Raw genomic sequence first — 19,429 nt, 5'->3', positions numbered from 1 at the left:
CACACACACACACACACACACTTTTTTTTTGGTCCTCACATAAACAGACACACAGCAAGGCCTTAGAATTCCCAGGAGTTGTTTTCTTTTTGGCAGATTTGTCTGTGGTGTGAAAGAATGTTTTTTAAGCAACTTCAAGCCAGCTTGCATACAACAAAACAAAAGCAGGTAAAAAGGTGGCAATTAGTCTGAAGAGGCATTTCGCCAAGTTCATAATGTTTCTTTAAAAAAATCTATATATATATAAAGTGCTTTGATTTGCGTGGTTTATTTAGGAATGTTCTCACTTTATGATAAACACAGTAATTGCTCCTCGCATGGGTGTTTGTTTAAACTACTGCTAGGTAACGAGGCGAAACACAGGTGGAGGTTGGCGCTGTCTATACCTTAGTGGTTCCACGTTCTCGTTTAATTAACCGTACGGCTGGTGGAGCCACATAAACCTGATATTACATTGCCCTGTTTTAAAGGAGACCTGTCATGTTTTTAAATCCTTCTTTTTCACATTTAAATCATTCAGTTGAGGTCTATGTAAAGTGAAATTGCATTAAATTCCTCCACAAGCCCCCCCCCCCCCCTAATTATGTTGATTCTAAAACTGGATTTTGCATATGTCCCCTTCAAGATAGCAAAAAATTCTCATTGGTGTTACTGTGTGAACACAGGCTGTTGCTGTTGGAAGGCAAGAAAAAAAAAGTTCACAATTTTTTTATGTTCTATAAAAACCTAAAGCTGCATTTCTCACACTGCGATGAGCCAGGAAAACATTTGGACACAGCAGGGGTTCAGTCCATCATCCTGCTCAGGAGTGAAATTCATTTTGCTGTGCATGTCAGAAATCACAGCCTTTTCTTCCACTTGGGGGGTATTCCAACGACTCAAATCTGAAGAGGAGCGAAGGCTGCTTCAGGGGAGCCTCCTGCTCAGCTGGACTTCTGCAAACTCCTGACAACAAAAAGTAGAAAGTCTGCAGCGAAAGATAGATGGTAGAAAACTTTTTTTTTCCTCCTTAGCTGTATTTTTCAAATGTAAATCTTATTGTAAAAATGTAAAGGTTTGTTTCTAAATGAGCGTGATCATAGTTTCTCTTTGCCACAGTGATCACATTACTTCAGCAAACACTGTAAGGGTTCATGTTAGACCATCACTAGAATTCCTTATGAATGATTTTATCAGCATGCACTCTGTTTTGCCTCCTCTGCTGATAAAAAGCTCCTGCTTCATGACCTTGCATATGAAAGTGGTAATTATCCTTCTTTGTCAGCATCATCTGCTGTACGAGAGTGCGAGTCTGTTGACACTGACCCAGTTACTCACAAATTTGCACGGCGTGACTGGAGAGAGCACACACCTATGCAAACACGGACAGGGGAGAAGTTGCTAATGAGTTCTCGCCTTTAATTTACTGCTTCTCTGCAGATATTATTTCCCCCGTTTAAATCTGCGTTCCAGTCCTCTCGAGGGTCTAACTACCTTTTGGAATCTGTCTGACCCAGTTCCTGCCCGGACTGAAAGCGGGGGAAATGATGACATTGAGAGATTTTCCTGCCATTATGTGAGGTCGACGAGTGTGTTGTGCTGTGAGCGAGTCCGGCACTCGCCTTCTTTTGTTGCCACTTTTACTGCAGGGCTCGCGAATGTAGAACAGTTTGTTGACCAAGAAACACAAGCACTGATAAAAACAAGTTCAAGTGTTTTATTTGATGTTTCTTAATATTTAAAGATACATAAAAAGTATCTGTTTTTTGTGTCCAGATGAAGTGTAAAACATTTAATTTAGGAATGCACCGATATGAAAATTTCAGCCGATATCGATATCCGATATATTTATTGGTGTTATGGCCGATAACCTTTATTTATCTATATTACACAAACACATATTATATTATACATATACGCACAAACACACATGGGTCTTTTTTTGATTCCGTAAATAAACGACCAGACCTCTGACATGGCTTCCTACTTCAGTTATTCCTGGCTGCGCAGCATCAATATCACTGTCATGATCATAAAAAATACCGCTCAACCAACCAACTCCCCTCCCAAAACAGAAACACAAAGCTAAAAAGTGGGAAATCAATACTGAACATTAATATCGGCCCAGTTTTACATATTGGACCGATACGATATTCTAAAAAATGACCAATATTGGCCTGTAAGAAAAATACGTATTCAATAAACTGAAGTCGATATTAAAACCACCATTGTTAAATAAAATGATTTGTAGAAGGAATCAAACTATACAACACCAGAATTTTGGAAGTGAGTGAGGTTTATTGTCACCGGAGCTGACAGGAAACCACACTGGCGAAAAACCAGGAAGTTCATCAATTTATACATGTTCTTCAATGCCTGTGTTCGCCCCCTACTGACCTAYGGCTGAATCACAGGCATTCAGACAAAATTCTCATCTAATGTCCTCACAACGTAACTAAATTATATCAATCAAAACATAATAGATTAAACATTGTCAACATTATAAAAAGGAAAACCTAAAAATATAGTGTTGTGCTTTTAACATCAGTACTAACCTCTAATAACTATAAATAACTATAAATTTCTTCAGGCCGATACTGATATTAATGCCGATATATTGTGCATTCCTAATTTTATTTAATGTCATCTTATTATCCATCCATCCATCCATTTTCTTCCGCCTATCCGGGGTTATCTTATTAAATAAGATTTATTTTTCAGGTTATTCACAAGGTCTTAGTGACTTAGTAAAAAAAACATAAACCTCACTGACTGTCCTGCAGCTTTTCTGGGGGGGGACGGGACGACAATTTATGTACTTTATTAATTTTGCCAATTTGCTTATACCAGTTGAGATATTTTGAATGCCTTTATATTAACTTATTCTTTTGAACAATCATGATTTTATTGCATGTATTTAACAAAACAAAGAACTTCTGTTGAATCTGCACATGCAAAAGTGAGCATGTTCCTTTATATGTAGATTTGGTCTCATGGAAAAGTTCACTCCCTGATACATATTGAAAACAAATGTGGTGAGATTCGTTTTATGACATTTTGTGTTGCACTATTGTGCAGCGAAAATGCTACTATAGGTTTTGGAATCACTTCTTTTTTATTTATTGGCTATTTATGTGTGTGGTTTGGCCTTTTTCAAATGTGGTTCCTGTTTTTGCAAAGTGTCAGGGAACATTTCAGCTGACTGGAATGTGAGTATCAGTTATTCATTTGCTTAGTTTTTGCTCTCCCAGCAGATGTGTCGCCGGTCCTGAAGGCTGGTTCAGGGCTGAGTTAAGTGCAGAGAGCAAATTTTCACCTGTTGTGTTGACAAGTGCTGCCTGTCAGTGAAAACTTACTTTGTGACCAGGGAGCAGAGGCGAGTCTCCATATGGTTCCTGCAGGACTCGACCTAAGACCCAGCCTTTAAAACTCTCTCTCTCACACACACACACACACACACACACGCACACACGTATGCAGGCTCATACACATGTTCGTATTAAGTGTTGCGTTTTTGCATGCACAAGGAATGTTACAGATTAACTCAAACTGCCTGCAGGCCGGTGCTTACACAGGGCCCCAGCTCACTGTGGCCTGGACAATGTCCTACTGTTAGCTTGAAACCAGCCAGCGCGCAGTGCAGGAAACGTCTCTCAGACGCCTTTATTTTTATTTTATGTTTTTTTTTCTATTCTTACCTCTTTACTTCAACCTCTTTTTTTCTGTCGCTGTTTTCTGCAGACTTTCATTTCTGCATTCATTTAAAAATAAATGTGTGGTTTCTTTAGCTGTCCTAAAATATTTTATCATTCAGATGCTAAAGATAGTTTGTGTGAAGTCCACCTCAGCAMCAAAACTGTATTAAAGTTAAAAATGACCTCGACAAATCTGACCAAAACATCTAAATGCAAAAATCTACAMATATTGGAATGAAAAGTAGTGCTTTGGACAGATTTAAATCTTTTGTATATAGTTCAGTCCGGATTTTAAATCTTTATGTGCCTTCCACATGAATGCWAGTTAGCACTGGTGTTCCACAGGGCTCTGCTTTTGTGTTTCATTTATTTCCATTGTTTTGTTGAGTACACCTGGACTTTATGACCAGAAAATGAAACCAGTGAGGTTAAAATGGTTTGTTTTGGAGCCACAAAAGCCTGGAAGGTTTTGATTTATAAAACTCACTGTTTTTGGCTCTATAAATCTAAATTATCGTACAACCACAAATTGTTGTTATTCAATATGAAATGGTTTTGGCAACCAGCACTGAAGTGAGAAACCTTGAATCACTTTTTTTTAACCAGAATTTCCCTTTTTTTTTTTCATTTCCCTATTTTCCCAGTTTGTGGTGGCCCCTTTCATCTGTATAGTRTTACAAAAGTCAGGAGTATCCCAGTTCAAAGCAATGCATTTGTCACATCTACCCCAGACCTCTGCAAAATCATTTTAGCTGAGTTTTCAAACAATTCCCTGAAAAATTTTCAGTTAATCCAAAACGCTGCAACCACAGCCCTGACTGGAACCACTGAGAGAGATCATATTTCTACCCTGTAGYCTTACTGCACCAACTCTGCAGAGTTTGGCAAAAAAATCAAAATCTTCATAATTAATACAAAAACCTAATTGCCCAGATCTGATTTATTTTAAAGATGTTCTTGTTCTCTTAGATTTGAGTAGAGAAGGGGACTGTATTTATTTTATTTTCCTGGCATCACATTGTTTCTTTTGGTTCGTTTAGAAAAGACCAGAATCTGCTGTCACCGGTCAACTGTTGGTACCTGCTGCTGAACCAGGTGAGGAGGGAGAGTAAGGACCATGCAACACTGAGCGACATCTACCTCAACAACGTCATCATGAGGTTCATACAGATCAGCGAGGACTCCACACGACTACTAAAGAAGGTAAGGATAAAAACGGTTGTGGCACACAAATATTATGCAGTAAATATAGTTTWATTATAAGCACTCACTGCAGCCCACATTTTCTTTCTTTACTCAGTGTCAGTCTCATTTTTGTTTTTATAGCACATTAAAAACATCAAAAGCTGACCAAAGGGATTGAAACCAAAATTAAAAATAATATATAGAAACAAACAATAAAACTAAGATCTTTTGTCCAATTTAAAGACACCATCAAAGAGAACACCCAGATTCCTGACAGCAGGGTGGCTGTATGCTAAATGGCAAATAATGTCATGAGATTAATTTTACCAAAACTAGATTCAAAACGATTGGTTTCAACCAAGTTTTTATGTCGTTTAGACCAGTGGTTCCCACAGTTGGGGTCTGGAACCCTCTGTGGGTCACAAAACATTAAGTGAGGATCCCCAATAAATTGCTAATAGRATATTTTCACCATAAATATTGGGGAAAAAATACAATAATCATTAATGAATATAAGTACTATCATGTTTATACTATTATGTCCATGTTTAACTGAGTTATTAGCAAAGCAGACTTAAACTTACTAATACCTGGGGTCACAAGTTYTTACAACTGTTATTTTGTGGGCCAGAAGCTAAAAGGTTTGTAACCACTGATTTAGACAACTGAAGAGTGTTTCCAGGGGAGTAACTGTTTAATTAAATGGGCATATAAACCTGGAAATCATCAGTAAAAAGTGTTATTTTTTGCAGCAGGAGCCCAAAGACAACATATACAAATTAAAAAGGAGTGGGCCTAAAATAGACCCCTGAGGGACCCCACAAGTCGCTGCACACATCTGTTCCTAGTGAAAGTGTTTCTTATTAAGTTTCTTAAGTTTCTTTAAAAAATGTTTATATTAAGCCTAAACTTGAAGCGGCCAGATATGACTTTTATTTTTTATTATTTTAAGGAAGCAGCTGAACTTACCGCTAATACGATCAAGATTTGTCATGAGATCAGATCAAGCAGCAACCCATCCAGTTTCCAGTCTTTCATTTTTCATTAACCCATTCATTTGGCATCAGTGTATATTTAGCTGTATGATCTGCAGGAAATTATATTCAGCTCCGCGTCTGATGGGATGTCACTCTGCTGAGCCGGCTGTGGTTTCGTTTTTCTGAATTAGAGTAATGCAGTAGAACCTTGTTCACCGCACCTTCAGATCAGTTGGCCTCCACTCTCTCATGGCTTTGTGACCAAAACCAATCTGCTGCCTTTTTTTTTTCTTTGGCCACCACAAAGATGACAACTCCCTAACAGATTATGAGCTCCTCGCAGCAGCGGGAGTCGCACGAACGCACCGCAGAGCTAAATTACAAAGCGCTCATTCTTATGTGGGGTTGCCTTTGTGTCAGTTTCGATCGCACACAGTTTAGTTTTCTCTCGTCTTCCTCTTGATCCGCTTAAGTTTCTGCAAATTCTCAAATGTTTACTTTCATATTTAACATGCACTTTATTTATTTGTTTTCAAACTTCAGCTGACTGCAAAAGGATTTAGTTCAAATACACAACAAAACCTCCAGCACACACTTTTCTAATCCTTATGGTTCTTCTTAGGAAGCCAGCTGTGAAAAATTAGACTAATTTTTAAGAGGTTAGTCATACTATAGTCCCCCAACATTCCTTCATATTCCCAATAATCAACTTCCTTTAATGTTAATCTACATTTCGGTGCAACTCTGAAGAGTTTTTAAGTATTAATAATTTGGGGTATAAATGCATACTTGTCTTGCTGTTACCTGAATCACTACTCCGGTGGAATCTGAAGTTCAAAACCACATTAAGGAACGCTGGTCCTTTTAAAGTTTGCAGTTTCTTTGTGGATCCAGGTGACATTTTGCAGACAAACAGCTGCCTGGTGGGAGGTCACAGCTCGCCCTCTAATTAAAGCTTCCCTGAGCTTTTGATCTCAACAGAGCTGCAATAATGAGGCCCAAACAACAGAGAAGTCTCCCTATGTTACGTGGGATTCCTTGTAGAGTTGAGGAGACAGCTGTACTGTTGTCGTCCTTCCAGCACATCAAAGACCCGAGCTTTGTTTCTCCTTGTATATTCAGGGTCCGTGCTGAGTGATGTAAGCACGGAGAAGGACCAGAAAGAGTGGCCCTGGCTGCTTCATCAACATCCTCCGATTGACCTGTTTCATGTTTGACTGTCTTTTCTTATTCAGCGCTATGTTAAGAACATTTTTTATTACAACTCGACAATGACAACATTTATTTAGAAACATCTTTTTTAAAATACAAGAGTCAAACCGGGGTACTCTCTTTATTTTTAGCTTTCTTTCCATTTGAATAGGTCTGATCGTATGTATTCAGTTTTCATTATTCATACAGCTAGCTCTTTGTTTTATTCTGCCCTGTTTTATTTATGAATGTCACATCCTGTGGATACAGCTACAAGGTGGATTTCCTAAAACTTGAGCCCGCTTCAACTTTTTTTTCCAGCAGGCAAACATCTCAATAAAACAGGGAAGAAAAAGTAGAACTCTAAAAAATGAAATGTTGGACTTACTTAATCCAATTATGCCAACTGGTTCCACTAAACCAAGCTGAGTAAATATAAAGCAATTTATAAAGAAAATGAGTTAAATGTTTTAGCATTTCTTAGAGTGAATCTCTGTTCAGCTTCTTTGCTTGCTTTACTTTTGTATGGAAGACAGATACTGTCCTAATTAGAAATAAAAGCAGAAATACAAAAAATGGACCAATAAATAAATAAATAAATACACTTAAAATACACCAATTAAATTTAAAAAATGAGAACTTTATCTCATGTTTTATAATGTTTTTGGTCATTGTATTTATTTTTCCAGCTTAGTTCCAATAAGCTATATATTTTAGCACGTAATTTACATTTTACTGTTTTTAAACGTAAACGTTTTAAAATAATCTTTTGTTGTTCATTTTTCTTTTTCCATAAACTTTAAAGTTTAGCTTAAAACAAAGTCAAGGAGAAAAACTGTGCCTTTCTTTTAAACTAAACTTTAAGCTGAACGGAGGCAGCACAAACATGCACAGTCGATCTGCACATGGCACACTCCTTCCTGTCTGCTGACCAATAGGAGAAGAGCTGACCCAAGAAGGACCRCCCACCTGATTTGCATAATGAGGCAGAAATGCATAAGATAATGTAAAAGCAGGAGACAGAGAAATGTAAAAGCAACACATGAAAATAAAGAGACTTGTGGGAAAGAAATATAGAAAATATTCAAATATAATCATTTCGAAGACACAAATGTGTCCACAAGTAAAGGGAAAAACAAAAAGCAGTAAAATGTAAGTTATGTGCTAAAATATATAGTTTTTTGGAACTAAGATGGGAAAAATAAATATGAAGGTCAATTATATTATAAAACATGAGATAATGTTCCCCTTTTTTAATTTAATTGTTGCATTTTTAGTGTATTACTTATTTATTGGTACATTTATATATTTCTGCTTTTATTTCGAATTGTGTCAGTACTGGTCCTCCATAGTTTTGTGCACGCTGTCTTGCCATTGCTAATGGTAACACTTTTCAGACATAAATTACGTACAATAATTGTTTTCTTTTAACTATTATTTGTCATTTAGAAATAGTTATATTTGTGTTAAACCATGTAACACTCTTTCAGACACACTTACGATATTAATAGTTATGAACAGATATAACATTTTTATTTGACTCATTATTCTAGTTTATTTTCTCTTTCACGCTGCTCAGTCTTAAAATAGTCTCCGCTTACTGATCTGCTGGAAACCCTATTCTGTTGATAAAATCAGCTCATTCAAGAAAAGCAGCTGACAGTCCTGTGTCTGTGTCCTTGCACAATCAGGCAGCAGCTTCAGCAGCACATCCTGAAGTTATTTAACGAGCAGAATCTTTCCCAAACACATGCTTCAGGTGAAAACTGGTCTGGGTGCTTGCATTGCAAAAACCTTCTCTGCCAGGATAGGCTTCTTCATGAAACGTGTGTTTTACACAGCTGCATTTTCTGCTCGTGCCTGTTGACATGTGGGCTTTGGAGACTGTTTTCACACCACACCTAACAGTCATTCATAGAATGTGAATGTGAGTATTATTTTCGTATTGATTAAATAAATGCAGTGCATTTTGAAAAGTGCATTTTAGCTACACGCTAAGCTCAACAATCAATGCAAATCAATGCATAATTTTTCAATAATCCTAAGTATTCTTTTGACATTTGAGTCCAAGTATTACATAGATGGTGCACATGCTTGTTATTTGGACTCCGTTTGAGTTACAGTGGCAGGGCAAGGATTTACCACGAGTGCCACACACACTCGCTCAGGCCCTGAAGGGTATTCAGCTGTCGTTCCTGCACCGTGATTAATGTCAGCGGCAATTTGAAACCCACCACTCCCTAAAGGCTGCCTTGGCTTCTCTTTTCTGGGGGATGTTTTATCTTTCTAATGTGGTTGAACTGCAGATGGTATGAACCTAAAAGGGAAAACCCATTTGTAGGAACCTTTTAATGAATTAGACTAAATTGGAAAGCCCCCAACCGAGATTCTTTTAAAATGAGAGGGGATAAGTTGTGCAAATTAAATCAGCGACATTGGTTGTGCAACAGAGCGTTTGGTAAACAGCTATCATCGCTTGTAATTTGAGGTGCACAGTTTATGTGTTTCATTTAGCAACAGTCTTGAAGCGGACACGGTTCCAGAGTTCAAAGCATTGTTGGAAGTGTTAGCTTTTCAAGAGAAAAGCTCTTTAAATTTGTCTTGAATGCGATGTCACTCCACTGCCACGTCTGTCTTTCCTTCTCTCACTCACGCACACACAGCCTCACGGCTCATGTGATCCCTGAGAAAGCTTTTCACTGAGCTCTGGATCCCAGCCCGGCCTTCCAAACGAGGAAGAGCTGATGTGTGTCTGATCTGACAGAGAGTCAAAGGTTTTTTTTGTCCTCTAAACTAATTGTTGGTTTTAAATTTTCCCACAGGAGTCGATCTGTCTTTAAGTATCTATACGCAAACATTTCTAGTTAAAAGAAAATGTTCTTAAACGAACAGATCATCCTTTAATTTTGCAAATTAGTGAGTGGTTTTACTGCCTGCTCTTCACTGTGAACTCAAACATCCCTGAGGAAACCTTGCATCAAATTTGGTCCTTCTTTGATCTGGTTATCCAGGCTTATGGGCTGTTTTCTCCCTGATTATCCAAGAGCTACAAATCAGGTAACTCACCGTGTGGTGGTCGGGAAGGTGTCGCCGATCAGCCAGGTCTACAAATGCGACTCTAATTTCAGACACCAGCCTAGCAGGCGGTAATTGAGAGTGTAATCCTCTTTGCTGTTTGTATACATGCCCAGCTTTACCTGGGAGCAACAGGAACTTTTCAGACTTTGTTTTTTTCCAGACTGTATTTAAAACAAACTGGTTTGATGTCAGTCAGTATCAATAATTATTCATTAGTTTTTGTTTGACCTGTTTTGAAAAAAAGGCCGATTAATTCTGCCAAACTGGTGACGTGACCTTTCCTCTTTTATCCATAACGTCCTGAACTTCATTTCTGGACATTTATGGTTTGATTTTTTTGTATGTATGGATCACTTGGGTTGTTACCAACATCTGGTGAAAATTTCATGTCATTAGCACCTCTAGTAATATATTTACTGAGAAAAATGGTGACGTGTTCAATACTTATTTTACCCGCTGTATATTGCTATTGAATTATTGCCAGCAGCCCTATGKACAGTAGTGTAAAAACAAACAATAAAATACAAAAACTACACAAACAAAAACTAAATGCAAAATCCAGTCAAATACACAGTTTCAGCATTTGATTGTGACTGAGCATGAAAACGAGTCATAAGTTCAGCTGCAGACGTACTTTAGCCTGAAACTAAAAGCATCAAATAGATATTTTACAGAATTTACTGCAATGAATTGGTTTTGTTTTATAGACATGTGTTTTAGTAAAGTCTAATATTTTCAAATCTACATTAAATATTTAATATTTTAAGTCAGCAGCTCTGAAATAAATGAGCAGTTTTACAGTCAGCTATTATTAGATTTAAAACATTTCTCCCTCTTCAGAGAATTTGTTCTTGTGAACAGATATGCTTATTTAAACTATAACTTTTCATGATTTATCCCTCCAATATACATCCATAGCATTTATTTCACAGCCAAGCCTTCGGGTTGTGTGCAGCGTTTTGTTTCTGATCAGGAGCACAATTGTTCCACTGCAGGGGTCTTGTTGCCCTCAGAAACCCCTTCTTGCAGACATTTGCTGCAAGCGGCTCCCAGAATGAGATTTGTCTGAGGATAATGGGGTTAGAAAAGGACCTGGCGCGCGGTCCAAAGCTGTAACATCATCCAGGTAACATCCAGCGTGCGGTATCCTCCGTGGTGGAGCAATCGAAAATTCACTGTCATGACTCATAATCCCGTAATCATTCGATACAGTGTGTGAGTCAATGTGAAGGAAATATGGAAGTGCTGCAATTAAATTAAAAGAAAAAAGACCCCTTTAAATCCATCACACCATCATTGTTAAACCGGATCCCACGGCCGTGTGAGGCATTAACGGGAGCATGTGTGTGATTGTGTTACTGAGTCAGCCTTGTGGCACGGCTGATTGAGTTAGCATACTGGGGCGAAATTGTAGTCGTGGAGGCCAGATAATGTGTTGAGCATGTGGAGAGTGAAACCCAAGCTGTGTTTGATGATTTAGTTGGGAAACCTTGCAAGCTATTCATGACATTTTCACACAGAAGCCTTGCATTTATTTATTTATTTTTTACAAAAGATGATAAATGCACTGTTGTGTTTTAGTTCTGTCTTTGTTTCAAAACAGAGTTCTGCATCCAGAACGTGTCGAATCACTGAAGAGGTGATAAAACATACAGAGAAATAAAAACATGTAACGAAACACTTTGAACAAACTATATTTCTGCCTGGAAAAAAAATCTTGTGTTTTCTGTTTTGTCTTATTGGTTTTTGTTCTCTTTTTCTTTCTTTTTTAGAGCAAGGAAATAGCGTTCCAGCTTCAGGAAGACTTAATGAAAGTCCTAAATGAGCTTTACACAGTAAGTATTAATGACTACTTTTTTTCCACTAATTCTCTTGAGTGCATCTATCCTGACTGTGGTTGGTGATTTGTGATGATTAGCACTGAGCAAATGTATTTTTTTAAGTATTTGTTGCAGTTTGGCATCAATAATCCTGTAATCTGCCTGATTTTACTGTATATTTCACTTTAGAGAAAATACGCAATCGACCAAATTGCTTAATAGAAGAAAACCATTTAGTAGTCATCCTCACTTTTCTCCATTTGTTATGGAAACATTAAAGTATCGCATTTGTGAAGGCTTTACTTACTAGATCCTATGTGTGATTTTCATTATTATCACTTTTCTCTTGCTCATTAGCAGGAAAAACAAAAACAAAGAGAGATTAGAGCCAAATAGCAGCTGGTTTGTAGGTTTTTTAATGGTTCTTTCTTTTTTTTTTGCATTGTTGACTTTATTCAGTAAATGATATCAGAGATGGAAAAGAACCCTGAGAAAAAAGCGGGACACTTTGCATGTAACAAAGCTCTACAGTTAAGGTTCYAGTCTGCCTAAACACAGAGTTATTAAAAAAAGGGAGGAGATAAATCCTGTGGATTATGGGGTGGGGTTTCCGTGGGTCGCGGTCATTCAGGAGTTTACCCCGGATGCTAATCCAGAATGAGATCTAGGCTGTTTAAAAGTCCTATTATACTAAATGATCAAGATCCAAGACTACAGCTGTTCAAAGAGGCAACTGATGAGACGAGGTGGATGTTTATTTGTTTTAAATTTAGCTGAAAAAATACYAAAGTTGCTTTAAAAGTCTAAGTTTAATAGAYGTCTAGACCTTTTTAATGTGTTAAAAGGTTTAGGTTTTGCCCATATTATTGAAACATTAATGTAAATAAAAATTGTGTACTTATGAGACCTCGTTTTTTTACTGAAAAAGAGGACAGCCACATACTGTAGTAGRTAAAAAAAAATCTAGATTATAGTCTGAATCTTCTCAAATTAAGTGAAATAATCTGCGAGTGCAGCAAGATAATTGTGCTTGCTAAGATTTTTTGAAATAAGGAAATATTCCCAGGCTAACAAGATTAATAATCTAACATATTCTGCTTTTGTTTAGTAAATCAGTCTCAATACAAAATCAAAAATACTTTTTGGCTTGATATAAGATTGTAAGACTTAGTTAAAAGGACAGTTTTTGCAGTGTACTTATTAATCACAATATCTAATTCCAGGTTTTAAGATGTTTGTTTTTAAACAGTGTTTTCATTAAAGTCCTGTAAACTTGTAGCACAAAATATAGTTTCATACAAACGACTATGTGAAAAGGTAAGTGTTTTAAAATTTACATCTTTGTGTGGACCATGTTTTAGCTGCCTATAAAATATGAGTTTGGGGAAAAAAATGTCACTAATGTTGCATTATTTGCATTTCAACAGACCATCACACTCCTGCTGCACATCTGCAGGCCAAGTTCTATAAAATCATTTTCAGCTCAGATTGTTCAATGTCTTTGGAACKTGGCCAACTGTGTGTAGCTCTGACCTTGCTGGTGTAACTACTTAAACCATTAATCAAGAGCTAATTCCACTCCCATAACTACCGCTATTATCATACTACCTCAGTTAAATCTGTTCCACATGTTGTGAGCAAATCAATTGCAGCTGATTCTCCAAGTATGATAAGTTGAGTAAATTGTTGTTTACTTTTTAATTCTTGTTGTCTCATKTTTATGTTTTTGTAGTATCAGGAGGTGAATTATACTGACCTATACAAACATTTTCAACAAAACAAAAGTACATAGTTGTTAGTTCATTCCTCCATTATTGACAAACAATCAACATTATGTTAGCCTTCTTATTGATTGTAATGGTGACRAGGGATCTAAGTCAACACATCTTGATGTATCTCAATAATCCAGGTAGAGAAATCTAAAAAAAAATTGGTTGAGTTCTTCTTTGTTGAAAAAAACATGGTGTCTCATCTTCAATCTAAACAGTTACAATAACTCACACTTAAGCAGTTTTTTTCACTTGGTGGATAAACAAGTTTAACGATGACAATCCAAACTGTTTGTTCACATGCAACAGAGGACCATCAGTCTAACAATCATCCTGGCCTGATGATGTTGTCCTTCTGTGTTGGGCCATTGAACAGTGGCTGCTTTATCCCTGATGTTTAGCTGGTTGCAGTCCTTCTGGCACTTAACAGTGTGCACTGTACAAGAATGTTATCATCCTTGATGAGAGGACTGTTGGCTTAAGAGGAGTAAAGGAAGCCCTTTCTGTGAAGAGAAAGTGCCTGTCGTTAAACAGGGTGGAGGTCTCCGTGTCCAATTGTCCCGTCAATTTTTAAGACAAGTCAACACAATTATTGTGTTTTCCTCAGTTGAGTGAAAGTTTGTCTCACCATCCTCACCATAGAGCAGAGGTCCCCTGACCYTGGTCCTCTTGGCCCATGCTTCAATACACCTGGTTTAAATAAACAAACTACCTACTCAGACTAGCTGTGTTTCCATTGCAAATGTGCRCAAAACTTTGTCGATATTCTGTTAATGTAGAAAAAAATACAGTTTCGCAATTGCGGTGTTTCCATTAAGTAAGAAATGCTATTAAAGTCACGCGTGAATACGTTTGTTCTTGCGAGAAGTCATTACAAACATGGCGGCAATGGATGTAAACACATAGCATATTGCTACYATGACACTAGCGCTYGTCAACAGCCATCAGAGGAGACATTGTCTTATCAAAGCTTTCGAGCGACAAGCCCCTTATACTTGGGAGTGGCTACGTATGCTGCGTTTTTGGGAAAATGTAGTCGGTGAGTTTAATACTTTCTTTTACTAATTCTGTGATTTTACTACTACTTTTACTTCCTGCTATCTTCTTCTTTGTCGTCTTTTTCGCCGGTAGAAACAGTCGGTTCTTGATCACGTGACTCCCGTGATGCAAAAAAGGTATTTCCATTGCAGTTTTGCGAAATACATCAATTTCGATACAGCCGAAAAACCACCTCTTCCTAGCGCAAAACCATTTTGTTGAAAAACATAATTTTTTTTTAATTGATGTGTTTCCAATGAGCAAATTTATTTTCGAAATTCTAATTTGCGCATTTTCGTGGTCAATGGAAACACAGCTAATACCATTAAGTTTATTAGAAGACTCATTCATTTCAGTCAGGTGTGTTGAAGCAGGCGAACATCTAGAAATTTCAGGACAGTTGGCCACAAGGTTGTGGACCTTTGCTGTAGTAGAGGACCCCTGTGGTTCACAGTCAAAGTGAAACTTAATGAGTGTTACTCTCACCACGGTCCACACTACTGATTTGACCTGGATTAGCACCCAGTGGGAGGACACACACACACACACACACACACACACACACACACACACACACATATCCACACACACACACACACTGTAGCTGTTGCATCAGACATTCACAGGCTCTGTGTTAGCTTCTGCCAATGAAATAACTGGTCTGGTTTGCTTCTAAATATGTCCCTCTATAAAGAGCTGTAAAGTAAACACAGTCGCGGCCGACTCCTGACCGAAACGCAGGAGTGCCGGACCCAAGGTCAGTCGCCCATCTCTAAACCAGTCCCAGTTAGGTCAACCCCCACCGTAGGAGAAGGACTCCAGACAAGCCAGGCTTCGCCTTGTTGTTCAGCTCATGTAAAAATATCTCTGTTTGCGGGTCCGATGTTTACATTTGGAGATGGGTGAGTCTATGTGCTGAAGTTGAGGTTTGCTTCAGAGAAACCTATTTCAAACAAAGTGTCTGGAGCTATAATTTGCTCGAGTTGGTTCATTCCAGGTTAAACCACTCGTGTTGTGTATTGCTGTTTTTTTTTCCTCACAAATAGTCAAATAACACAAAGAGAAGCACTTAAAGAGGAAAAAGTTCATTACAATTTTAGGTTTTCAGCTGAACCACAGAAGCTTCTTTCAGTCTTGTGTATGATACCCATCTTATCATCACTGTGCTCTCTGCATGGTTTTTCATTGTTTACCTTCCACTTAAAAGTGAGTCACTGCCTAATAGATCTGTAGATGTTCAGTGAGTAACACACACTCCTACTTAGGCTGATGACTCAAGCTGAAAGAAGTAGCCACATGGGTTTTCAAAACTGTAACAACAGACTGACACAAAGGCAGGGTTTATGGTAAATACCAAAAAAGACTCACCACTCAATGAGCCAAAGTCTCTCTGGCACATTTCACAATGATCACCTTATGAAACTTTAGTTAAACTTTTTTTTATTTGTGACACTTATTTACTTAAATTGAGTTTATTTGTTTTGACCTTAAAGAGAAAAGTTCAGTTATTTAAAATGCTAAACATGCGATCACCTTTAAAGCCAAAGAGCAACCCTAGATTTATTTGCCGCCATCTTTGACATTAAAGGCTGAAAGTTTGATTTAGCTGCAGTGATTTGTGGTTCCTGGGGCCCTCATATAGATGGAGAGAATCTGTCTTGCCAGGCGGTTTGAGGAGAGGCGGATATGAGATGAGTTGAATCGATATGTGATGAATAGGCYGGTTGAAGTGTGTGAGCTTTAGTTGCGGGTCCTAACTGCTGGGATGGATTATTCTGACCTTCAGCCTCGTATATTCTGACACACACAGTTTGTTTCAATCAGAATGCACAGTTTGAAGCAGGTACAGATTAACAGAGAGGCAACAATGATTCTAATCCGTGCAACTTGTGAACGCTTTTGTGCATCTTCAGGTGATGAAGACGTACCACATGTACCACTCGGAGAGCATCAATGCTGAGAGCAAGCTGAAGGACGCTGAGAAGCAGGAGGAGAAGCAGATTGGCCGGGGCGATCCTGTGTTCAGCATACGGATGGAGAAGAAGATTGAGAAGATAAAAGAGAAGGTAGAGCAGTTTTCACAATTCAAAACAGTTTTGGTTAAATTTGTGGCCTTTTTAATAAAATGGAATAAGTGTTTTAATGTTCCTTTTTGTTTGTTTTCTTCTGAGATATGTGTGGCCATTTGAATCAAAATCATTCTGAAATATTCGTCAGTTATTTGATTTTACTTCGAATATTTGTTGTCCCCCATTGAAGCAGAGGYTTTGGAGAAAAAGATGTGCTGCTGCTCATTCTATTTATATTTCTTTATTTTCACTGGTCCAATGGAGGGGATTCACATATTCGGACAGTGAAGTAATAAAGTTGAAGGGACAATATTATGTGTTTCTCAGGCATATATTTAAATACTATACATAATAAAGTATCTATGTCACCTTTAGCTGTTATTAAAATGTTGTTTTTATGTTTAAATAGAAAATAAAATGATCTTCTCATCACTTCCTCTTCTAAACGCCTTGAAATTGGCCTTTGTCTCTTTAATAACCACCTTCCGCTTCTGTCTCGCCCATTTCTGTGCTGGAGGGTGGCGCTGCCATGATGCAGTTCACTTGGCGTCTGAAAATACATTTCCTCAAAGGTATTTTGAATCTGAAAAGAGCTTCACTGAGTGAGAACCTCAGCAGACAGTTTAAGTTTCACTTTCAGTTTCACCCGACAGCCTGCAGGAGTCATGGGCGGGGTGTGTTGGGAGGGGGAAGGGGGTGCGCTCTGCCATGAGGAAGTTCGGCTTAAAGACACGTCCCAGGGGCGTTTCTGGTCCCCACCTGTYGTTTTGCTCCTCAGCATGGCTTCCTAAAAACGCTGCAGGATTTCTCAGACATGCATGAATGAGTCAAACCAAGGGTTTGGGCATGTTTTTATGAGAGTATAACATGATATAAAACTCAAAAAGTTGATTTTACAGGATATTGCCCCTTTAAGCTCACCCGTGACCACAGTTTCCACTTGTTTCAAAATAAACTACGATGGCAGAAAAACGTTGGAGTCGTTTCTTTTTTGGATTTTGGTTTTTGGAGTTTTTTTTTTTTCCAGAAAACAGGCCAGGTAGTAGGTTTTGTGTTGCAACAAAAACATTATGAAACAAATTGGTATCACTATGGCATGAAAACAAAATAAATACCTAGTCATATTTGTGTAAATAATTCTATGAGTTTGCCCATTTTAGCTAAACTTTCAATATTGAAGACTCACTTCCCATGTGTAATCCTAAAGTAGCTTAAAATATTAAACCGCTTCATAATGCTCTCATCTTTATTACTTCTTACAATGACTAAAAAACCCTGAGTAAATTTGACCCACTTCTTTGTCTCTAAAGTCTCCCAGACTTGTGCGGAGAAAACCACTGTAAGCATTTTCACAGCCAAACATATTTGGCCGACATTTTACTCCCAGAACAGGTTTGTAAGTCGTTAAGCATCTGTGGAAAAATGACTGAAAACTGATGGAATTGTGTGTTTTTACACAACTTTTCCAGGAATGCGTTCGACATAAGAAATGAATGATGATGAGTCAGAGCCACTGGTCAGTCTGTGACTAACAGCCTCATGTTTGTCTGGTGTAGGATAAAGACCAGCGACTCAGACTGAGGCACCGTGGAGCTAAAAAAAGAGGCTTTTTTAAATTTGTGTGTGTGTGTGTGTGTGTGTGTGTGTTACATTACTGTTTCTGTTCCTTCTCCTTATAATTATAACAGAATTGAGCTTTTTTGTTTGTTTATTTATTGACTTTTATTTGCCAGTAATCCAGTTTAAGTTGTGCAGCTCTTTTGTGGGCGGAGACAAAACGAAGCAMAATCATTTGTCATAAAGTAATTTTTCTCTCATTATTAAATTGACTTTTTCTCACTCGCTCTGTTCTCATTTCTCATACTCTCGTCAGCGCCAAGCCAAGTACTCGGAGAACAAGCTGAAGTCGATCAAAGCACGGAACGAGTACCTGCTGACACTGGAGGCAACAAACGCATCCGTTTTCAAATACTACATCCACGACTTGTCGGATTTAATTGATGTGAGTATGAAAGCAGCCATGTTCTAATATAACTGAAATTAAGTCCATTTGAATGTTTTTCTTTGTTTTCTACTGGGGAAAAGGTTGTTGTGTTTTTATTGTCTTTTAGAGGAAATGTTGTGTCATAATCAGCAGAAAAACAAATGACTTTATAATCTTAGTGTGTTTAAATCAGATTATCCAAATGCTAAATAAAATCAATCCTGAACTTGTTTCTCTTAAGATATAATTTTCAGCTAAAGATTTGTTTACAGCTGCATCCTGTTTTTTTTTTAATCTGTTTTAAAAGCAGATTGCTTTGCCTGGCCTTTTTCAGACCACCACGCATATAAATATGATTTATTTATGATCCGGCTCTCCAAGGTTTTTATTATTTTTTTCAGACCCACTGTAAAGTTGCTGCGTTACTTTCTGAGAAGACAGGGCCAGGTTGAGGTTTGAGCTGAAGTTTGGAGATTTTATGTCCCAAACAGGAATGAAGGAAGGAGAGACACAGCTTCTTTACGACAGCCTGCTGTGTGCTGAAAATACCCCTCTGCCTGTTTGGCTCACAAGCCCTCACATCTCACCAGGGTGTGTGTGTGTGTGTGTGTGTGTGTGTGTGTGTGTGTGTGTGTGTGTGTGTG

At 37.9% G+C, this 19,429-nt stretch overlaps 1 protein-coding gene across 7 annotated transcripts in view; it reads left to right on the top strand.

The window, feature by feature from the left end:
• srgap1a (SLIT-ROBO Rho GTPase activating protein 1a) overlaps positions 1–19,429 on the top strand; it is a 96,942-nt gene that overhangs the window by 31,762 nt on the left and 45,751 nt on the right. For all 7 annotated transcript variants that reach the window (XM_014016545.1, XM_014016547.1, XM_014016546.1 and 4 more), the window contains exons 3-6: positions 4,715–4,877; positions 11,878–11,940; positions 16,646–16,798; positions 18,675–18,803. In XM_014016545.1, the coding sequence (XP_013871999.1) occupies positions 4,715–4,877; positions 11,878–11,940; positions 16,646–16,798; positions 18,675–18,803 (508 nt within the window). The remainder of the gene's footprint in view (positions 1–4,714; positions 4,878–11,877; positions 11,941–16,645; positions 16,799–18,674; positions 18,804–19,429) is intronic.

This window comes from Austrofundulus limnaeus, unplaced genomic scaffold (assembly GCF_001266775.1).
Source record: "Austrofundulus limnaeus strain Quisiro unplaced genomic scaffold, Austrofundulus_limnaeus-1.0 Scaffold147, whole genome shotgun sequence".
Taxonomy (NCBI): domain Eukaryota; kingdom Metazoa; phylum Chordata; class Actinopteri; order Cyprinodontiformes; family Rivulidae; genus Austrofundulus; species Austrofundulus limnaeus.
Note: the sequence above shows the minus strand (reverse complement) of the source record. Positions and strands in the feature narration are given on the sequence as shown.